The 18,272-nt window shown below is 42.8% G+C and overlaps 1 protein-coding gene across 1 annotated transcript in view; it reads right to left on the bottom strand.

Annotated features, from left to right (window-relative positions):
• The window catches only part of FER1L6 (fer-1 like family member 6), a 73,020-nt gene extending 71,484 nt beyond the window's left edge, over positions 1 to 1,536 (bottom strand). Inside the window, exons 1-2 of the mRNA XM_056330414.1 lie at positions 1,463 to 1,536; positions 643 to 725 (exon numbers count right to left, since the gene is read on the bottom strand). Coding sequence (XP_056186389.1) covers positions 643 to 725; positions 1,463 to 1,536 — 157 coding nt within the window. The remainder of the gene's footprint in view (positions 1 to 642; positions 726 to 1,462) is intronic.
• Positions 1,537 to 18,272: the final 16,736 nt, after the last annotated feature.

The following is an 18,272-nucleotide window of genomic DNA, read 5'->3' on the forward strand; positions in this document are numbered from 1 at the left end:
ACAGATTTTGATGCTTGGGAGGACTGTGGTGATAGGAGAAAAAATTACAGTGGTTGGATGTGCAAGGGAATGTGTCCTTAGCTTGGAAACCAATGGTGTATTAAGGGAAAGAAACAGGAGACCCTGCATGTCATATGGATGTACCCACATCTGTTAAAAATAAAAAATAATTAAAAAGAAACCTGCCATACACTTAAGAGGAGAAATGCTACTAAGTAAAGCTCCCAACTTTACCAAGCCAGCCCATCCAGCCATCAGAGCCTACTCAGGCTTTGTTCTTATGGTTTCTAGAAGCAACAGATCTGGAGGAATTACATACCTGTAATGAATTATCTATCTCTAGAGCAGAAAAAAAAACTTTCAAAAATGTGTCGTCTCTCTATGGTAAGAGTCATGCTGACATTTTTGTTTTACTCTACCACATACAGCAGTCCAAACTCACAGAGTCTGAATGCAGACTTAATGAAACAGTTAATACAAAAAAGAATTAACTCTCTGTTTACTTGGGAGTGCCAAGGATTTATTGCCCGTTTTATCAATACTAAGCCCTAAGACACAATTCAAATGAGTTCACATGAAATTAGATATAATATAATCCCCCACCTGCTCTTCCAGTTGCAATATTCATTTATGAGGCCTTACCCAGTGCATCTTTGTTTGCAATAGTCAGCCCTTTCTCGCCTTTTTTCTTCTTCTTCAGCTTCATGCCAGCAAACAGCCCCTTTCTAAAAAAGTAAAGAAAAGCAATCAGTACAGTATCTTCAGCCCTTTTCTGAGATGGACTCTAATTTAACTCAAGGAGCTGTTAAGATGGAGTCTTGATTTCCAAGTAAGATCATTATATTTGGATTTTTCTTTTATTGAAAACAAACAAAAGAAGGCTCTGATTTTATAGTACATCTAACTTTGTTTATTTTTAAAATTTGGCTACCGGCAAACACACTGAAAGAAGAACCGAAAGTTCTTTTCAAACCAAAACAGCAAGAGGCAAAGAAAGGAAATCCAAGACAAGTTTCCAACCTACTGACTTCCCACACACGTAATTCTTATACCTGTGACAAGATCAGAGATAAAAGCTTCTCACAAATTACAGGTTCCAGATCAAAAGCAATTTTCCAGTGAACTAAGCAAAACATAAAAGCAATTGTGTTAACTTTCTTGGTGAGCACACCCACTGTAGCAGCAGCACATACACCACAAAAGCTTTTGCCATTTCTTTAGTTAGTTCTCACTCCCTCGCAGCAGCAAAGCCGTGAACAGGACTGGACAAGGGTTTCTTCTCAAGCTGTGTTAAAGAAAGGCTTCTGCCCAGCATCAACCCCAGCTACCACTGCGTGGGGCTTTTTTGCCTCCCACTTGTTCCTGTACTGGATTAGGGAATTGATCCAGCTTGAAACCAACTAATGCAGTTAAAGCTTGGTGAGGTCATTTTTCAGATCATAACTGACTACGGTGGCTCTACAGCCTCGTTAGGCCTTCCTTATTCTTCGCATTCAGCTCAGTTTTGGCTACAGCGCCTTGCTGGGAGCCTACCATAGTCATCCAGGAATGAGGTGTGTTCATGGGATGAGATGTAGGAAGGGAAGCATGGCCCCCATCTGGTTGCCATCACGGATAAAACATGCCAAGACATTCAGCAAGGACTCAAAGTGCAGTCCTGCTTCTTGGGAAACTGATGGCAAAACTCCCCATGACCCCAAGGCAGTACAGCTGCCCAGCTAAGATAAAGCACCTCTCCCAGTGACAGCACAAGCCCAGGGTGGCTGTTCAGAGGTCTGTGCTGGTTTTCCTTTCCTACTTTACTCTTCTACTGGTCCTTCACCTCTTCAGCGAGTAGACAGAGTAGAAAGAACAGTTGTGTTTTGTAGAGTTGGTTTTAAAGAGGGAGGTGAAAGTATCTCTACAAATGCCATACAGTATTTTCCCTTCAACAAAGGGTCTCTTCTTTTCCTCCCATAGCCCCCAGTCCCTTCTTGGTTGCCAGCCAGCCTCATCCCACCAAACTTTGTTTGCCCCATGTGAGGATCCAGGAGCACTTGTCCTGCAATAGGACACCGATGCTGTTCTGAGATTTTGCAAGAACAGAACAAAGCATGACTACAAGACTAATACCTTTAGCAGTCTGCAATTTACACCTGACCTACTGCTCCAACTTCTGCTCTTCCCAAGAGCTGAGGCAGGGGCTGACAGAGAGGGAAACCTGTGGGAAGAAGGTGGGACTTCTCCCCCTTGCCCCTGAGCAGGGCTCAGCACAGCATCCATTCTTAGCAATGTGGAAGAGAAATACCATTTTCTGTGTTAAAGCTGTGCCCAGAGAGGCCCTTTCAACCCAAGGTTTCGGAAATAGGGTGGGAAGCAGCCGGCTGTCCTGCAATTGCCTGCCTGAGAGTTTAAAGTTGGCAGTTTGCACAGTTATCCTTGCACTTCGGGAAAGGACTGGCTACTTTCTATCGTCATGACTTTCTTATCTTTTCTTCCTTTTACAAAGTGTGTGTTTTTAAGCCACATGATTCATCATTTGAGAGGGTGTTGGGGAATGGAAATCAAATCTCTGAGCACTGGAGCGTGCAGTTTAATTTTTCCAGGTTTCTGGAGGTTTGAACCAATGTTTAATAATGACCCTTAGAGGCTGCACATGTTTTTTCTTGCTGTCAATCAAGATCTGGTAAAACAGTCACAGTAATGCAGGAAACATACACAAAAGTTTTTCCTTAATGGTAAACTGGGCAGTGGTTGGGAGAAGAGTGGGTGATAATAGACTCTTGGCTTTGAATACCTGAACTAAAACAAAAAAAGAAAAAATGGGAAAGAAATCAGTAGAACCAATCCCAGCTTGAGAAGCTATTTTCATCAAATAAAAGCCTGTGGACTTACTGTCTTGAATTAAGCAGACCAACCTGACTTATACTCAGAAATCCAAACTGCAAACAGGTCACTTGGCTTTCTTTGATGGTGAAAATATAAACCCCACTGTTGCAGATCTTAACTGCTTGCTGAAATGAACATAGTTCAGATTTCATATTGCATAGTAGTGAAATATGTGATTCTGTTTGCAGGCAATTTGGTCCTTTTCAATTTGAAGTGTCAAGAACACTTCAGAACACCTGAAAATTTCATTTTGAAATCTTGACATTACATGGGTTTATAGTTTGAAAATATATACTTCTATACACCTCGTTTTGAGAGCTGAAAAATATTCACTAAATCCTCTGCAAATTTGTGAGCAGTGATGGGTTTTAACCCATCCAGAACTTCACTTTTATTAATATATTGCTCTGTACTTTTTTCCCAATTATTGGTCACATAATTTAAAGAGGAGGTCTCTGGGCATGATTTCATTCTACAGTTTTCCCAAGGAAACAAATATGCCGCCTATTTAAAAAGGAGAAACAACCTATGCTGCGTGAGAATTTTGTGCTATGAACTCTACTGACAAACAAACCAGGGGATGTGAGTGGAAAAATTAAGGATTTAGTATAAAGGCACTATTTTTCAGGTTCTCTGTTAGCCACAAGCACACAGTGATAAACATTCAGCACATTTTCTGCCCTCCCCCCCCCCCCCCATCATCAAAGAACTTGTTTGCCTAAATCCACCTGGGGAAGTGCACAGCCTGCCTAGCCCAAACAAGCAGGCACCTACAAGCTGAGCAAACCTGATAGCAACCAGTGCTCAGACATCTGAAATCACCTGCAAACTCAAAGTGCATTTAGCTATAGAGGAAAAGTTACTGCATACTGGAAAGGAAAGCTGATAACGTTCAAAGTTGTATTCAGAGCAAGCAAATTAAGTTTACTGACCAGGCCTAAGAGGAATGTCAGCAATGCTGGGCACAATCACAGCAAATGCACAACTACATACCAAAGAATGCCAAAACTGGACCAGTACAAGTGGCAGTGTAGTACCAAAACAAAAAATGTCTTGAGCAAAAAAGAGTCAGATGACAACTGAAGGGAATGGCCATTATTAAAGCCTGATGTGGAAACTGGGCCACCTTCCATGATTTTCATATTTACATAACACTGAAACTTCTTAAAAACAGAACTGCAGTGGGTGCCATAGAGCGACAGAAAGAGCCAAGCTTGAGATCACTCCACAGGTGCCAACAGCAAAATCTGTCTTCAAGGAAAATCAGATTTCAGTCTCAGCTTTTTAGCCTACCAGAGGTTTGGGCACAGAAAGGCACCAGGGTGCACCTGAGCTCTCCTGCATCCCTGGCCCCACTGGCTACCTCGGCCAAGGGCAGTTGTGACCATGCAGAGAAGTGCCCCTCAAAAGCACCAGGGAGGCAGCAAGCACAAGCCACTTGCAAAGCTCAGCTATGAGAAAGGAGAAGAGCACGGGATTGTTTGCTGAGATGGCAGGGCAGCATTCATTATACACAGGATTTGCCAGAGAGAATTTTCTCTGTAAAGGTCTAAGCTAAGTAAATGAAGATTTCAGGGAATGGAGGGTATCAATCCCTCACAACAGAGATGTTCCATCACTTTGATAGGTAAACTGCTTGTCATCCAGTGACAGTGTACTTGCTCCAAATATTGTGTACATAGGTAACATCCATGATGCTCAAAAAAATCATTTAGGCTTCTTTAAAATGTTCTGTGGATACCCTTTTTGCAATAGAAAGTCTGTTCTCTTGGAAAGCAAAAAAGAGAGTAATCTTTCTTCCAATTTCCACAAATGTTCCTTTTCACCACAGCTTCAAGATAAATTCAATCAGTTGTTGAAAACTCGGAAATTACTCCTTCCTCTCTCCCCGAGATTGTGAAAAATTTCACAGGAAAATCTTGCCAAGAAGGGAAAGTTTCAGGCTTCCATGCTGTTTCACCAAACCTGATAATGTTCCCAAAGTTATCCACACCCATCTGTCATCCCTAAGCCAGGCATTAAAACTGTGTGCCACCTCTAGGTAGACCCCAGAGATGTCATGAGGAAGGGTCTCCCATGTTCCCCACAGGACCTCCTGGCTGTCAGCAAGGCACAAACATGGCACTGCAAGAACCTGGGAAACCAGGAGAGACTTGGGGCGCAGAAAAAAAATCTTTCATCTTGGACCTGCTGAAACCCGGTGAGGTTGTCAGCAGCACTGACAGACTTCAGAGAAGATTAGCCCCCATATGCTACAAGATGCACAAACACAGATAAGGATTTTGCTCCTTCCTGGATCCAACAAGCTAATTTAAGATACAATAAAACAAATTAATGTCCAAAGAGAAGGTGGAGGAGAGTTCCTACACACTACCAACAGGTTTTCTATTATAAATGCCTTGATTAGAAGCAATTAAAAATCAGCCATCTCAGCTAATCAAGAACATTGCTTAGTTCAAAGAGGACTGAGTCTCTGAGCTCCCTCCATGTGGGGATTGTAAAAAAAGCTGGAGAAAGGACAACTTTTTCTGTTCTGCATATGTACAGTGGCAATGTGGGCCCTAGTTTATGCCTGTGATTCATTGAGGTTTCCCTGCTATAAATAGTAAATAAGAGTGGGACACCAACCATCCCACAGCATTTTGACTGTACTCAGACCACGTTGGATTTGCACCAGAAATCTGTACATATGAAGGTTCATTTCCCGTTGTCAGTGAATTAATTTTCATACTCTTTGAAAAAGACTCACAAACTGTGTTCTCCTCGCGTCAAGATCTATCCATGGCAGCCTCCAGCTTTCCAGCTTGTTAGCTTTCAAAGAAATCCACTCGTGCCATTTCTTTTTCATTTAATCTGTCCTGTCAGCACAGAGGCTTCACGATCTCTTCTTGCACAGCATAATGTTCTCTCAGATATCCAATCATTGCAATTTGCAGTCTAATTTAAAAGGAAAGATGGCAAAAAAACCCCACTTCGGAGTAGTCCACAAGAGTACAAGTGACCTTACTAAATACTGAATCTCCTTGGAGTTTTTCCACATTGTTTAAACTTAGTTTCTTCTTCCAGCAAAATCCTTCAAAAAGTCCGTATGCCCAGAAAACTGACATATCAGGAGAGCAGCTTCTTGCTGTGGGAATGGTCACACATCATCCAGAGGCAAACGGGCACTTCTAGGGTGCAGGTAATAGATCACTGTAGATACTTACTGTGGGATGGCAGAAGCCAGTTTTCCGTTGGTTATGAAGTCAGAAGAATAACCTCAGCCCTCTAAACACAGGCATGTGTAGTTCAAGAAGGGATTTTCTGTCCCCTTCCATAAGGCCCCCTTCTCTCAGCACACTTTTCTTCCTCTTGTTCAAGCAAAACTCCGTCTTGGGCTTAACCTGCATCAGACCGAGGTACTTGTCAAGGTCAGTTTCATAACCATGAGCCTTGGGATGCCCTTCCCTCGTGCTGGTGTGTGAGCCATGCTCCTGGTGGGCACAAAGGAATTAAACCAGGGTATTTGGATTTGGAAACACGGAGGGCAGACACAGAAACAAACCCCATTTTTCCAGTACCTCTCCTGAGACCATCCACAGGTCCTCAAGTGGACAGGATGAGTGAGCTGCCAGGGCGCTCCTGGCAGCAGAAAATCCTTATTGGAGCAGCTGCTCTGCTTTTCCCCCAGGTCCCTTCCTCCCCGGAAGCAGCAGTCTCAGAAAACTTTCTGGAACTATCAAAATGATTTCATTCAGGGATAATCAAAGGTTTGTGCAGCTCAGATCTGAGCCAGCTCCAGTGCCTGAGGATTGTAAAGCTATGAGTACGGTCACTGCCGTGACTGAGAAAGTGTTCAAAACTGAAGAAAGAAGAAAAACAGCCTTCAGCCTTCTCGCACACAGATGTAAAATTTGTTAGGTTGGTCTATATCTTTGCATTCTGTTATTTGCATTTTATAATGTGGTTTGGTTGGGGTTTTGTTTTTGTTGGTTTTTTTTTTTTTTTTTTTGCAACTCCTTAAAATTCTGCTTCTGTCAACTTAATTTCATTTTCCAAAGAATTTTGCAGTAGATCAAACAATATTGCACTACGTGGATAATTATCGCTGTGTGATTAGTTCTAATTTTTATCAAATAAACACAAGCAAAAAGATTCTCTAATTCTCTGTTATAAAAATATTTTCTTTCCTTTTTAAATGCAAAAACATCAGAAAGACTCTCGGCTCATTTTATCCTTCCACAATATGTACTAGTCAATGAAACTGAAAGGAAAAGTAAATTATCTCATAATTTAAACCGCTCTTTTCAGAGTAAAACATAATTACAATACAAAGATGGGGCTTCCAAATAAAAAGCCTAATCAATCTAAACTATAACAGAGGCATAACTGTTTAACTCTGAAACATCTTTTATTAAGCTAGTATGTCATTTGTGATAATAAATGAAGTCCCAGGGAAGAAATTTATTGCATTACATTTAATTGTCACAGACAGCTGGATAAAATAGATTCTGTGTTCTTGAACACACAGAGAGCAAAAAACATCTTAATGAATGGTTAATGATGTACTCATTTCATGCCTTCTTTTCTCAGGATTACAGAAGTTAATGGAAGATTTTGCCTGTTTATTCATTTAATGTATCTCTTTTGCTAGTGCAGGGTTGCTTTCTACAGTGTATTGTCAGATACTTTATCCCAATTCAGTAATAAGACTCCCTTTATCTCAAAATCCATTACTTCTGCTGTGGTTCTTTCACAGCTGAGGGCTCTCACTAGCTATCTTAACTTGTTTCCATTTTTCCTGATTTCCCACTGGTTCTGCTGTTGTAACAAGTCTAAGGATTTGCAATGGAAAATCTTCAGCTCCTCAAGGGGGTGAATGCACAGTCCTGTATGATAAGCTGCTATTTAAAAACCACCTGTGGCACACGCACAAGTATCAGTTCTGAAGCTTGGGGTTTTTCACACCTATGTGACTACGATATTCTAGGTCTTGTCTCAACTATTGGTATCTCATCAATAAGAAAATAAAATTACAAGATGCCAATACAGTGGTCAACATTATTATACACTAACTCTGTATAATCAAGAGCAGGCACTACATCAGCTATTGCAACTCAAGAAAGAAATTCTGCTGCCTTTGTGGATAATTCTCTGGAAAACTTCAGCTTATCACGCTGCAGCAGTCAAAAACTGAAAGCAGCCATTAGGAAGTCTAAGAAATTAGACCAAAATATGACAGGGAACATCATATGCCACTAGATTACTGCATTTTGACTACTGCTTGCTGCTTTGATGGCCCATCTCAAAAGGAACTCAGAACTTAGCAATGTGCAGAAAACACTGGTAAGCGCGATCAGAGGATGGTAGTTGCTCTTGGCAGGGTCTATTCAGCCTGTATAAGAGATGACAGCCTGTGTTTTTAAGGTGGTGCAGTAAAAAGAACTAAGCATGCCTGAGAAGCACTGAACTGGCAAATCAGACTCAAGGAGATGGTCCTGGAGTCATCACCAGTGGTCTCCAAAGTCAGCAGCTCAGTGTGCAGCATCAGTAAAAAAAGCCAACACGGTGCTGGGTGGGTGTTGTCAGGATGGGTACTAGGAAGAAGGCAGTGAGTGTCATTTTGCCTCTAAAGCACTGGTCAACCTGAATTATTCTTTGATCCTGTCTCAGGATCTTGTGTGTGTTCACATCTCACATACTGTGCATGGCTTCGGTCTTCCCCCTCAAGGAAGAAAACAGGGTTAGAGGAGGCACAGAAAAGGGGTGGAGAAGCCACCTTATGAAAGGCTGAAACAGCTGGGGCTCTTTGTTTGGAGAAGGGATGACTCAGTGGGAATAGGATCAAAGTTTATAAACTTAAGCTGGTGAATAAGGTGAAGGCAGAGCTGCTTGCTGCTCAGCAAAACCCACAACACTAGAATGAGGATGCATTTGTTGGAACAATTCTAAAGATATTAAAAGGACCAGACAGGGATGTAATCATTAACACTTGTGATAAAAACGTTCTGGATGCTGGGAGGAATGGATCACAGAAAGTAGCCAGGTTCATGTGCTCTCCCTGAATACCACCTCCTTTTGCCACTGCTGGAGACAGAGCACCATGCCAGATCGATACTGGATCTGACCTCATGGGGTATTTCTCATATTCTGGTGGGTCCCTCATCATAAATACCAGATCTGTGCATGGCTGGGTCACCTAGAAGTCATGCTAGATTCCATTCAGGTATGGGCTCGTTACCACATTTCTGTCAGAATGATCAAAGCACACAGTACAAGATTTTTCCAGAATTATACCTGATCCAGCATAAAGCCTGACAGTGAAAAAAAAAGTCATCTGTTCTCTCAACACACTTGAACGGTTCATCTGCAGTTAGCACGGTTTTGTGTGATCACCATGTTCTTGAGAGGTACCTGGATTTACTATATTGTCTAACTGCAGCTGAAGTGGCATTTGGAATGATGAGTGACATGGAGAGAGGAACAGATAAAGAGTTTCTCAGTTTCAGTCCTGAGACAACAAAACAGGAACACTCAATGACATTATCAGGCAACGAATTTAAAACAAATTAGCATCAGTGTTCTTCAATGAGACACGTAAATCATGAGACATGTTGCAAGGCAGTTTGTTGAGATCAAGGAATTCTAAGAGTTTTCAGGTAAATTTATGGAGTTTGTGGCCACAGGGTCTGGTATCTATCCAGCTCATAAACTTCCTAAGTGCATGGAACTGCTAAGGGCGAGATTACTTGCTCATACCCGTTTCATAGACCCTTTTCCCAAGTATCCACACTTGGCCCTTCTTGGAAGGCAGAAACAGAGGTGAAGGAGACTTTACAGTTTGATCTAGTTGCTTCTATGTTTTTAGCATTTCAGTTAAGAAAAATATTATTTCCCTAGATGCTGTTATATACAGAATGATTAAAAGATGGTCTGGAAGAGGAAATACCAGGTGTATTCAAACACACTCTGCACAACCTATAATTTGAACTTTTTAATTGTGCACAGTTCTGCCACAAGTGATCTTAAAAGATCTGTGAAGGCTTCAGAAATAGCAGCACCACAGCACAGGACCTCTGCAAACACTGGACATCTACCCAGGCACATGCAGCCTTGGTTCTTTAAAATCCTGTCCCTTCTGCAGTAAAGCGATGATGTTTTATTGACACATTTAGCATTTTTATACACCCCGAGTCATGACAGCAAAGAAGTCACATCCTGAACAGATGCAAAGTAGCGGTCATATTCAACAACTTTCCTTAAGTCAGTGCACAAGAGCCGGGTAACAGATCTACTAAATACTAACATATGTCTACAAAATAAAGAATGCAGTCATCATACACAAAGGGGTTCATTTCTCCTGTTCCTGCACCACTTCTTAAGAGTCCTTTCCTCCCTCCACAGGGACCTTAAGCCATCACCTGCTGGTCTCAGAAAGTTTTCCCTTGATTTTGTGCAGGTAGAAAAGATTAAAGAAAGCACAAGGCAGTATTGAATAGATAAATACCAGGAATAATAATCATGTCTGCTAGGAGCAGTTAAACAAGCATTTAAGGACCTGTTTATTTTTTTTCTTTTTCCTTCAAGAAGTCTTTAAATATAATTAGCTGAATTTAAGTCAAACCTTGGAAGAATTAGACATACCTGTGGGCCTGAGGTGCCACTGATGAGGGTTCCATCCTGCTATTTTTCTTGCAGTCACTACCTTTTACATCGTGAGCAGGCTCTCTAAGCTTATATTTGCATTCAAGTTTGCTACTTGCTGGTAGCAAATGTGGTACTTGGTTAGTCAAGTTGGTAAACACTGAACAAGAACAAAGACTTAGCCCTGTGCAAACATTAACTCCTCTGGCTCTGCAGAGACCTGCAGGAGCAAGCCAGCAAGCCACATGCTGCCCTCGAGCAACAGCTCCAAGCTAAAAGGATGCCGAGATTTTCACACCCACCAACACACCTTGGAAAGGTTTGGACGTCAGTCTAAGCAACCACTGTCTGGAAAAAACAGGCCTATTTTAACTATTCGTGTATTTACGTCCAGTTATTATTTAATAAGAACAGAACAACATTTCTTTTTCTCTATTTTCTCACTTTTTCCACCCATATCTTGCCTGACCTCTCTATTGCAGCCCAGTGTACAGAGCTCCTGGATTGCGATTCCCCCTTCTACTGTCTTCCCAGTTAAAAGGCTTAATGTAAACTTTCACATTATTCACAGCTGTTGCCTCCAGCCTCATATGTACAGCTACCTCCTTGACATTTCCTCTTGGACATGATCCACTCCTTGCTGAGAACAGGTTACAGAGGCACAAGATCTCTTTTGTTCTGCACTTCCCACAAGACCATTTTCACACAGTTCCTACCTTTGTCTGATGGGAACTGACCTATAGAGAAGAAAGCCTATTACTATGAGGCTGAGTGTCTCTAAAGACACCTTTGGAAGGAAGTGTTTGAACCCCAGCAGAGTGGAGGGATTCATTCTTCCCAAGGCGCATAATTAAGTTCCCTGCTGTGATGAAGTACCCATACCATGCAAGGCATCAGTAGTCTTACTGGAGTGAGAAATATAACAGAGAAATTGAAATGACATTAGGGAGCTTAACCCAAGCGATCAGCCAGGTGCAAAATTCTGCATCCTTTCATTTCTTTTGGGTGACTTTTGGGAGACGGCTGCCTCTGCAGGTCAGGCTTATTTGCTCTGCCTCGTTTCAACAAGGTACGAGCTTCCAGCGTAGCTGTCCAGAAGCTGCCCTGCCCTTCACTGGCACCAATCCCATTCTTGTTTGACTTGAGTGGTTGGGCAAAGCTCTCCTAGGAGGAAAAATGGTAATTAAATCAGGTATCTCGTACAATCCTACATCTTTAAAAAGCACATGCAAAATCCCCTTTTCTCCACTGGAACAGAAAACTAAATGCTTTTTTTCTTCATTCACACTTCTGAAGTTTGCAGTCAGCCCCGAGGTCTTATTCTGGCTTTCTCTGGGAGTGCTTTTTTTTCAATTTCTTTTCTTACTTTCTCTTATCTTCTTTCTTTTTCTAATGTAAACAAGCCACCGTAAGAAATAGTAATAAGGACAGAAATCACCAGCAGCACATGCCTTAGGTTTGGGTGACGTGCCTATGCCCCAGGGGGTTACTGTTGCTCTATCTACCTAATTCTCTTAAAAGGTTTAACTTTTTCAATGAAAGGAATGAGCTAAGGAAGGGTATAGCAACGTGTACAATAGCACATCTAGTCTGGGTAGATTTGTCTGATAGCAAAAAAGCATGGTCCCCTAGGACATGCCACACAACACTGCCACTTCAAAGGACATTCACCAAAGCCAGGTTTTAAAGCACTCTGTTTCTAGATGAAATCCTAAACACCATGAGCAGCCAATGAGCCCTCCCAGTGGAGGCTTGCTCACAGTCTGGCAACATTTAAAAAAGGAAAAAAAGAAAACATAATTTAAAAAAAATCCATTTTTTCATTTCATGACTTCCAACCCCGTCTCTCTTGCAGGGCTGAATTCAGAAATGATTCATTACCAATACAGAATGGTTTTGCTACCTTACCCAAAAAATTTGCCACTGAATAAGCTGAACGGGCAGCTCTACAGGAGAAAGGTCCTGGGCACCCTGAGTACCCACCAGTTGCTGATCAATTTTTCTCGCCAGCAGGCAAGCAGGCAAACAAACTCTCCTTGTGAAGGCTGAGAGCCTCCCTTGCCAGGCTACAAGCCATCTCCATCATCCAAACAGCTTCTTTGCTAACTGCACAAAGCATCCTGAAGCACCTGAAACAAGCCAGCAAGCCTTCTCTTTGCTCAGCTGGAAACAGTGGCTCTACCCTGAGCACCCAATTAGTACTTGAGTAGCAAAGGAATTAGTACTTGAGTAGCAAAAGCTGAGGTGACCTTTCAGCAGCTGCTCTGACCTAATTGGGACTTTTTTCTCTTTCTCTCTCATTCATTCTTTCTCAGAAAGTGCTGGGGTTTGCATCTTATGAATCTGAGGCCAAGCAAAAACTCCCTTGTATTTACAAATAGGGTGTTTCTCTGAGCTACCTGATAAATCAAGGTGGGGGCTGTGCCCAGCGCCAAGTTATCAGATGTAAAGAAACAGAAAGCTTACATAAGGGGAGGTTTTCAATAGTCAATACATTTTAAAAGTGACTCAGCTCCTCTTCTCTTATAAAAATGTAGACCAGCCCTGGGCTAAGCCAGGCTTCCAGTGGAAGAGAACGGATAGCAAGAAAGCTGAGATACAGAGTCTATTTCCAGCCTTATTCCTGCCACATCCATAAAGTTAAATAGCTTTGGGTGGTCTGGCAAGTTAACGGAATTAAAATATTTACCTATCCAATGGGAAGAGCATCAGGAGACTTAAGTGTTGGTTTAGAAGTGCTCTGATTGAAACCAGTGTTTACAGAGATGGGCCAGTGCATCTAAGGCTTGAACAAAGTGGTTCCTCACAACTACCATAAGCACTTAGTGATGCACGTGTGTTGTTTTTCAGTTTCTGGAATTGGTGCAGAATGTTGGGTTACCCTCAGTGAGTGCATTTCCTAATCATCTTTGAAACCCTGAGGGACCTGGTGCCTTTTGCTCCATTGAGCCATGGGAGCAGGCTGCCCAGAGAGGTGGTAGGTGCCCCAACCCTGGAAACGTTCCAGGTCAGGTTGGTCAGGGCTCTGAGCAACCTGATCGAGTTGAAGATGTTCCCGCTTATTCCTGGGGTGCTGGACTAGATACCTTTAAAGGCCCTTTCCATCCCAGACCATTCTATGAATCTAAATGACCCCAAACAGGGCATGTTGATGCCAAATGCAAGCAGCTATAAACAGGAGTTAATTCATTTTGTGGTATGCCAGAAAACATCAGCCATAAATCATCTGTTACAAGGGAGTCCTCAAAGGGTTGGAACAATCTGATTTGAGAGAAAGCAATACTTGATTAGAAAAACTGAGAAGCTTCAATAGGCCACCTCCTCAGCAGGTATAAATTGGTGTGCTATGTCAGTGACTGGGTGGCCCTAGAAATGGGATTACTGTGATTTTTAATGGGAGAATCCACGTGCTAAAAACTATGCAGAAGCATCTAGCTAACGATCCAGCTGAAAATAAGTAAAGAGGTTTGATAGAGTCAAGTATAAAAAGCAGGATTTGGCTTTTGTAAGTGACGCTGCAGACCTGACTGTGGGTCAAGATAAGTGCAGAGATGGAAGTATCTGTACGGGACCATAGCAGGAGCTTTCTCCCGATGCTTCTTGCAGCTCCGGGGAGGGTTCTTGCAGCTGTTGGAGGGTTGTCAGCCAAGGATGGTGAGCTACCGACTGCTGCCAGGCCTGGCTGGTGTGGGGCAATGCTGCTGGGTTACCCTCAGTGAGTGCATTTCTTCCTGAATATTGAACTGATGGCTGCTTCGATGTAAAGCAAAATATTTCAAATTTGAAAAATAAAACAAACGCTTTGTGAATGTGAAGTATTACATACCCAGAGCGAGCTCGGCTTTGTGATAAGATCTCAAACTCAATCTTTTTGCACTTGCTTTACTAAATTTTTTTATTCTAGGAAGAAAAAAACATACTGCAGTGCAGAGGGGGTGGTACTCGAAAGCCCTGAATTGTAATCCCAATTTTGCCTCAAGGCAACCAAGCAGCTACTGGCAGGTCTCTTTGCCCCTGCTTCCCCTTCCACCTACCGGCTTGTCCAGTGGGTGCTACAGAGTGGCTCAGGCAGCACAAAGTGGCTCAGACACCTTCTAATGCCTTCGGTTCTGCTTTTGCAATGTCATAAAACCCTACTGTATTTACAGAAGTAATGAAGCATCAGTGACAGGCTTGGGTCTGTGCTGGTATGCAAAAGAAACTGCTCAGCCAGAAAGGCAGAGAGAAGCCTCATTGCCAGGAGGGGTCTGCAATCAGGCTGCAGTCAGGGCTGATACCTCACTCAGTGCCCTGTGGGTGTAAAAACAAGCCTGGGTCACCGTGCTGGACAGGAACTGTTCCCAGCCAAGCTTTGTTCCCATGAAGTCAGGCAGACAAGCACCCCTTACCAAGCCATTTCTCACAAGCAGTGGTTCAACCCTTCACAGTCAGTGCCAGGTCTCAGCATTCACGCCCGTGTTCTGCAGCTCAGCTGTGCATCCTGCTTCTCCCCAGTGGTCTTGTTATTTTATGGTACTCCCAACATACTTAATCTTCAACTTTCCAAAGACAGTTGGCAACAGTTATTAGCAATGTGGAACTAGAAGAGAAGAAGAAAAAGCCCCATCTGGATGGACTCAGCACATAGTAATACGTGAGGTTTGGACACGGTTGTAGGATCGGTCCCAAGTTAGTAGTTAGGCTCTTGTCAAGGTATGAATTAAGCCACAGTGGTTTAATTCCTCTCCCTCCCTTCCCCATACAAGCATTCCCAGTCATCGTAGGCTGCCTAGACCATGGATACAAAACATTCTTAGGGCTGCCCTATTTTGTACCAAACCCTGTCAGTCCCAAAGGCAGAGCTGAGAGCTCTTCCATGCTCCTTCTGCTCATTACAGCTATTAGGACTTATGGCCCAAAATTACAGCCCACAAATACGACCCCCAAGCTGCTGGCTGGTTCATCACTCTCCAGTGATGATATAAAGTATAATGCCGATTAAGCAGTGACATTTGCAAAAATGCTTCTGTTTTATCAGCATGTTGTTTGCACTGGAATGTAACTGTTGGCTGTTCAGCAGGGAGTATTAATCCCAAATGAATCCTTTCCAGCATAAGAACAAACCAGACTGACTGCTATGGGAAGTGCTCAGCATCTGAGCTCATCACACACATGGTGAGGTTCTCTACCAAGTAGGCATGAAGTTTAAACACTCTTCAGGAGGCCAAGCAGGTTGGATTCCATAATCAAAAAGGTGTCTGAGCACAGAGCAGCTCAGAAGTCACTCCACCTGGCAGAGAGCCTTTTTTTATTCCATCCTCAGAAAGGATGTAGCTTACCTTGCCAAGAGAAGTACAGAGGTCCAGCAGCGAGATACCCGTTGGGCACACGCAAGGACCCTGATGGACAGATGTGAAGGATAAGGGATGTAGCTTGCCCTCCCAGAGCTTTACCAAAAGCTACTGCCAATTCTTGAGCATGTAATGCAGTTTTTTATTTACAACTGCCTATGTATGAGAGTCATGGGTTTTGCTTTGGCATGTGCTGACAACACTTTTTTACTTCCCATGTCCCTGTGATCCTACATCACGAACATTGTATCTCTTTCCTTTTTAAATATATCCTTCCATCAAAAATCTGTTGTTATTGTGCCTACTTTAGTCCCAGTCTAAATATGTAACAAGACAGCCCTCGAAGAATGTAGAAGACGCTCCTAGATGAAGAGGCTAGCTAAGAGGTAGCAGGTGTTTCTGACATTTCTTGTAACAGGATGAATGTCCCACTTCTCTTAAAGTGCTAAGAATTTGTTTATTTCTGGCTCAGTGGGGCTGTGAAATGCTAGGGCTGAACACTCAGATATCTTCCAGAACAACCTCCTGTTCTGCAAAACTTTCAAATTAATCTTCAGTGTGATTTTAGAGGATTATCCCCATAACAGACTTACACTTTCGAAAGCTAGAAGAGTAGATGCTGCCTTCAGCCTTTCTACAGGTAACAAGTTTAAAAGGAGCATTTTATGATATAGCTGGTACAGTAATTGTGTACAACTTCAGACAGCAATCATTGCAGGGTAATTTGATTTTCAGTCTGGATAGCCTGTACCCTCTCAGGCCACATAGACTTCTTCCTTCTCTAGTCCTGAGCTAGTCATAAGAGAGAGAAAAAAATAATATCACCTTGAACAATTATTTGTAGAGCATTAGGTTATTGCCCAAGCCAAATCCCAGGGAGCTTCCAAGGGCTACAAGCAGGACAGGGGGCTGCTGCCACTCAGCACCAGGTGACCCGCTGGAGGTGCTGGTCAGGAAGGCAGCCATGGCCAGCCACAAGTGCACGTGTGCCGTGATTTAACCCGGCAGGCAGCTCAACACCACACAGCCTTCACTCACTCCCCCGCAGTGGGATGGGAGAGAGAACTGGAAAAGAGGTAAAACTCACAGGTTCAGATGAATTCAGTTTAATAGGACAGAAAAGGAAGGGATAATAATAATGATAAAAGAATGTACAAAACAAGTGATGCACAATGCAATTGCTCACCACCCGCTGACCGATGGCCAGCCAGTCCCTGAGCAGCAGGGCCACCACCCTCTGGCCAAATACCCCAGTTTTGTTGTTCAGCATGATGTCATACAGTATGGAATATCCTTTGGGCCATCTGGAGTCAGCTCTCCTGGCTGTGCCCCCTCCCAGCTTCTTGTGCACCCCCAGCCTCCTCGCTGGCAGGGCAGCTTGACAAGCTGAGAAGTCCTTGACTGAAAGCGAGCACTGCTCAGCAACAACTGAAACATCAGGGTGTTACCAACATTATTCTCATCCTAAATCCAAAACACAGCACTATGCCAACTACAAGGAAGAAAATTAACTCTACCCCAGCTGAAATCAGGACAACATACTTCACACTGATGCTGTCAAATGCCTTTAAACTGGACTGGAAATCAGTCTTCACTGGTGCTACAGCAATTCAGTTTCCATTTGCTACCAGAAAATCCAAACCTGTAAAAAGAAAGAGTGCCACCAGCCCAGACTTTCCAAAAAATCACCCTTTCATTCAAAGCCAGCTGTACCTTTCAGATGAGAGGGACTGAAAGTTTCCCAAACATCTCCTCTCTCCACCTTTATCATAGCCATCAACGTAACAGCTTTCATCAATATTGCTCCTTCATTTTACAGGAGTTGGAGGGAAGCTGTTCAAACAAAGGCTGTATAAAATGGCTAGAGCACTACTAGTGTCTAAAATAAACATTTTCATGTCTCAATATTTGCTTCCCATCAATGTCTCTGAACTCATCCTGCCTACACAGGGTGCAACTCAAAGGAGTTTGCTGTTTCAGGGGTATGATTCACACTTTGCCAGCAATAAGCACATTTGGTTGAACTAAGAACTTTCAGTTACTGCAGTACCTCTCAAGGTGTTTGCCAATAGCCAAGCTCCAGCAATTGCCATAAGCATTGTTAGTACCAGAGATGGAAGTGACTGGTCAAAAATAGCTGTCTGCGTAGTTTGGCAAGGAGCCTATCTCCAAATAAAATTTTGGAATGAATCTCCTTGTGAAGGATCAGGTCTGCAACCCTTGTGCTTCAAATTTCATTCATATTTTACTGGGACTATTTGGTAAAGAAGAAAAGTACACAAACATGAAATAAGATACAGATTATTGTATGAAGAAAGATTGTTGGAGGAATGACTAATATGCACCCTTCTGTACAAACATACAGAGAAATAATTAATCTTCTGTGTGATTCTGTTCATAAAATCACAGAATCATAGTTTGGGTTAGAAGGGACCTTTGAAAATCACATAG

This window comes from Falco biarmicus, chromosome 3, assembly GCF_023638135.1.
Source record: "Falco biarmicus isolate bFalBia1 chromosome 3, bFalBia1.pri, whole genome shotgun sequence".
Classification (NCBI taxonomy): domain Eukaryota; kingdom Metazoa; phylum Chordata; class Aves; order Falconiformes; family Falconidae; genus Falco; species Falco biarmicus.